At 46.2% G+C, this 4,171-nt stretch overlaps 2 protein-coding genes across 2 annotated transcripts, besides 16 other annotated features; both read left to right on the top strand.

The window, feature by feature from the left end:
- Positions 1-21: a microsatellite.
- Positions 1-4,171: a sequence feature (heterozygous, Esmeraldo-like haplotype).
- Positions 353-376: a microsatellite.
- Positions 463-496: a microsatellite.
- Positions 721-752: a microsatellite.
- Positions 836-891: a sequence feature (GA-rich).
- Positions 1,228-1,270: a microsatellite.
- Positions 1,330-1,373: a sequence feature (GA-rich).
- Positions 1,374-1,397: a microsatellite.
- Positions 1,445-1,470: a microsatellite.
- Positions 1,489-1,509: a sequence feature (AT_rich).
- Positions 1,518-1,538: a microsatellite.
- Positions 1,595-1,620: a microsatellite.
- Positions 1,810-1,845: a microsatellite.
- Tc00.1047053508785.10 (hypothetical protein, conserved) lies at positions 1,905-2,972 on the top strand (the record flags this gene model as incomplete). Its single annotated transcript, XM_798180.1, has 1 exon — positions 1,905-2,972. One exon carries the CDS (start codon positions 1,905-1,907, stop codon positions 2,970-2,972), a length of 1,068 nt encoding a protein of 355 aa, XP_803273.1.
- Positions 2,892-2,914: a microsatellite.
- Positions 3,399-3,429: a sequence feature (AT_rich).
- Positions 3,515-4,171, top strand: Tc00.1047053508785.4 (hypothetical protein, conserved; the record flags this gene model as incomplete). Its single annotated transcript, XM_798181.1, has 1 exon — positions 3,515-4,171. A coding segment is annotated over one exon (657 nt), but the record flags the coding sequence as incomplete, so codon positions are not given.

The raw sequence follows: 4,171 nt of genomic DNA, 5'->3' as shown, positions 1-4,171 counted from the left end.
GGTGGTGGTGGTGGTGGTGGTTTTTACTGCAGTCAAACTGCATCCCTCCTCCTCTTCCTGCCATTCTCGTTTCATTCCCGCTTCTTTACCACAAAACAAAAAAAAAGAAACTGCACACAGACACGAAGACGAGGCAAATAAAATGTCAAGCACACATATATTTTATGACGGCATTAAATTATACGGCGTGAGGAGGCGGTGTCTCACGGAGGCCGTGGGATGTGCGAAGGGAAATAAAATTTGTTTCCGTGGGAAATGAAGAGCTGAGGAATTCAAAGCCCTTTTTTTTTTTCCGGGGGAAATATATAAATATATCATATGCATGTATAAATATGTGTGATTTTGTTTTGCCTTTTTTTTTTTTTTTTTTTTTTTTGTGGACTCACGTGATGTTTTAAACACGTGCGATGAATGTTAATATGTGATGTTGTCAATTGAGATGATTACTCTGGAAGCGTGTGGTTTTTTTTTTTTTCTTTTTCTTTTTTTTTTTTTTGTGTGTGTGTTGCGTGATTCTCATGTTATTATGGAATTTCTGTGGAGGGGTGGGGTGATTGCTTCCCCGCCTTGTAATGCACACAAAAGTGAGAGTCATTGAGCGAGAGAAATAATAAACAACAAAAACAAAGAAGAAAAAAAGAAGGCGGGGAGTGGGTGGAGTTTCGGGGAGGCTGAAACGCAATAAACCGCCATGTATACATGATACACACAACTGTGGACATATATATACATATATATATCTATCTATATATGTGCTTGCGCATGAATGGACCCCTCCCCTCCCTGTGAGAGACGCCGGCCACGCACGGAGGAGCAGGACAATCACACACACACGCTCTCTCTCTCTCCGCTTCTTTCCCTCTTCTCTCCCTCTTCTCTCCCTTTTTCTCTTACGGTTGTTGTTTTTTTTTTTTTTCTCCGTGTGTGTTCCTCGTGCCGGCGCCACTGTTTTTTACTTTTATTTGGGCGTGCGCTCTGCGCTGTTTGGTGGCCGCCTTTCCAGTTTTGCCTCCCAGCCATACAGCAGAGAGATTGAGGGAGGAGGAAGCGGTCAATGAGGCATGGAGCGGCCTTCCGATGGAGAGGAGGAAGAAGAATAAAGGGAAACAGCAGCAGCAACAAGACACATGGACGCGACGACGTGGCGGTCGTGGGCGGTGTGGTGGTTCTTGAAGAAGAAGAGGGAAAAGGAAGGGGGAGGAAGTGAAAAAGGGAGCGATGTGGAGGAAAAAAAAAAAAAAAAAAAAAAAAACTGAAAAGAAAATAAAAAGCAACCGGTGCGGGTGTTTGTCTGCAAGGGGGGGGGGAGGGGTATTGAATAAGTAAGTGTCTCCCTCTTTCTCTCTCCCTCTTTCCCTTCCTCTCTCTCTCTCTGTGTGTGTGTGTGTGTGTGTGTGAGTAAGTGAAAGTATTCTGCGGGGAAAGAAGCTGTTTGCATAACCAGTTATTATTATTATTATTATTATTGTTGCCACTGTTACTGTTTACTATTTTATTTTTTATTTTTTACAAATATGAAAAAAAAAAAAAAAAAAAAAGGATCGAGGATTGAGGACGAAAGAAGAAGAGGGACGGAGGAGAAGGAGAGGAGGAGAAGAAAAAAAAAAAAAAAAAAGAAAAGAGAGAGAGAGAAGTTAAAGTCAAGAACGAGGAAGGAGATATAAAAATGGAAATCGTGACGATGGATGAAAAACGCAACTGTCCAACCGCAACCTCACGTTGGTTGAGTCTCATAACTCACTAAACAATTATCCACTCAAGTGCATGCATATTCATGTATTCTTTATGTTTTTATTATTTCTTTGCCACTTTTTTTTTTTTTTTTTTTCTTCTTTCTTCTTTTTTGTGTTATTTTGGATGTAGTCTGTAAGTTAATTAAACGTACTTACCGCCGCCCAGCCGCGATGGCAACTGACGAGATGGCTGAATTGCCAACCGTAACGCTCTTCCGCTACCCGGCGTGTTTCGCTATTCCTACGGCGGATCCACATGCTCTTGCGGTGGAGTGCATGCTGCGTTTTGTGGGTGCGCACTTTGTGAAGCGTGATGCTCCGTTGCCAGTTGCGCTTGAAGTCCCCACCAGAGACGGCAGCGCGGTGGGTTGCCATGAGAACAGCGGCGTGGTTCGAAAGACCGGTGTTGCGTCTTGTTTGCAGCAGATCGAGGACAGCGTTCATGTGGACAAAGATGTCCTGCCGGTAGAAAAACGACATCTTTCACTCTGTGTGAAGATCTTGGTGGTAAATTCGTTGCTCCCCGCATTTGTTTATCTCACTCACTGCGAATTGGATCTTTTTGACCACTCGATCCGAAAAGGTGTTGTGCCGAAGGTGGCCACCTTATGGCAGAGGCTTCTCGGGAACTACCGCCGTGGCGTACTGGAGCGCAGTGGCTGCTGTGGGCGTTACTCCAGTGTGGCGGAGGCTCTGGAGGAGGCGGAGAAGGGGCTGCGTGCACTGCAGACGCTCTACGTTGGCAACTCCAACCCCCCTGGGACCTTTTTTTTGGGAACAGAACGGCCATGTAGTGCGGATGCTTTGGCGTATGCGGCAGCTTCGTCGTTTCTCCATGCCGATTTTGCCAATCATCACGCTTCCCTTGCTGTTGTGAAGATGCAGAAGCGTCTGCAGGGGGAATGCACGACGCTTGTGAAATATATTGAAAGGGTGCGACAGATGTACTTTGAAGAGTACAGTGCATTTTACACACTACGGGCGGCGCCCTCATGCGCCGCCGGGGCTCACTCTGGGAATTTAGCGCCTGAACCTGATGATTTGTTCAAAAAGGGGCGACGGATGGTTGTGGCGTGGACAATAGGCTTTTCCCTGCTTTACTTCACTCTCTCCAATGCCAACCTGATTCTGGAGGCGTTATCGGAGTTGCAGGTCGATGAGGAAGAGGAGGAGGAGGAGGAAGGTAAAGAAGTGGAGAGGAAGGGCGGGGAAAAAAATAACGAGAAAGGGCAGGGTTAGGGGCAAATAACAATCCGTGGCGATTTTCTCGGCAGCAGCAGGAGATGAGAAGGGTGGGTGAAAACGGGGGAAAGGCTATAGAAGAAAAGAAAAAACATGAAGTCGTAACGAGGGATTTGTGAATGAAATGGGGTCAATTTGGAGGACTGTGGTGGTAGTGTGAAGCATGCCGCTTCCGCTAGACGCTGTGCATCTGGCGATAATGCAGGTGAACCGGGGGGGGGGAACGGGATGGTGAAAAGAAGCAGCGGTCTTTGTGTGCGTATGTGTGTTTGAGTGTGTCTAATTTGGTTTGGCGTAAACACTGAGGCTTCATCATATTTTTGTGTGGCAGGCCACGCTTCCTGTTTGAGGAAAGCCCAAGAAGGGGGCCCTCATAAATTTATATTCTTATTTATGCATGCTCTTTTTGCATCACATATATGCATATATTTGTTTATTTATTTTTATTTTTATTGATTTTCTTTCTTTCCTTTCCTTTCATGCTACTAGCCAGTAAGGAATTTTACTGAATACCGCAGGACATAAAGCAGCTAGGCACCATGCAGGGTAGCTGGGCGACGTTGAAGAAGAACTGTAGGAACTTCTTCCCAGGGCTCGCACTGTTTGCCAAACAGACACAGGAGGCAGTTGATATTTGGTTGCGCATTTACAATCGTCAACTGAATTATGGGCCCAAAGACTTTGTGGAGCAGAGCGAAACGTTCTCCCCCGACTACCACAAGCGCTTCCACTCACAAGATAAGAACATGTGGGTCGATATGGAGCTTAGTAAGGAGGTCTCCCAAGAGGAAATAGCGAAGTTGATGCGATACAAGTTGGACATGTGGCGCATGGTGCATTGCACTGGCTCTGTGCTTGTGATTGGTGGCTACGCTCTCCCTTTGGCTCTCTTTTGGCTTGCGAATGACACATGGGTGCCATCTGCTTTTAACTGTACCGCTGAGGAGCTCAAGGCATGGCGTCATGCTCAGGATTTATATCGCTACCGCAGTATTCCATCCTATTTAACCGACACCAAGTGGCACTTTGACTTTCACGCGTACCCGTGGAATGAAACACAAGAGCGCGCATGGGATGACTTATTTGAGAAGAACGATGTCTGGCGTGATCCGAAGTTGGTTCGCCATGCCGCCGACATGTACGACGGTTTTATTAAGTTTGAACTCATTCGTCGGAAGTCTTTACGTCATCTTTGC

The sequence above is a fragment of the Trypanosoma cruzi genome, genomic scaffold (genome assembly GCF_000209065.1).
Source record: "Trypanosoma cruzi strain CL Brener 1047053517057 genomic scaffold, whole genome shotgun sequence".
In the NCBI taxonomy this organism is placed as follows: Eukaryota; Euglenozoa; class Kinetoplastea; order Trypanosomatida; family Trypanosomatidae; genus Trypanosoma; species Trypanosoma cruzi.
This window is presented reverse-complemented; position numbering and strand designations above follow the sequence as displayed.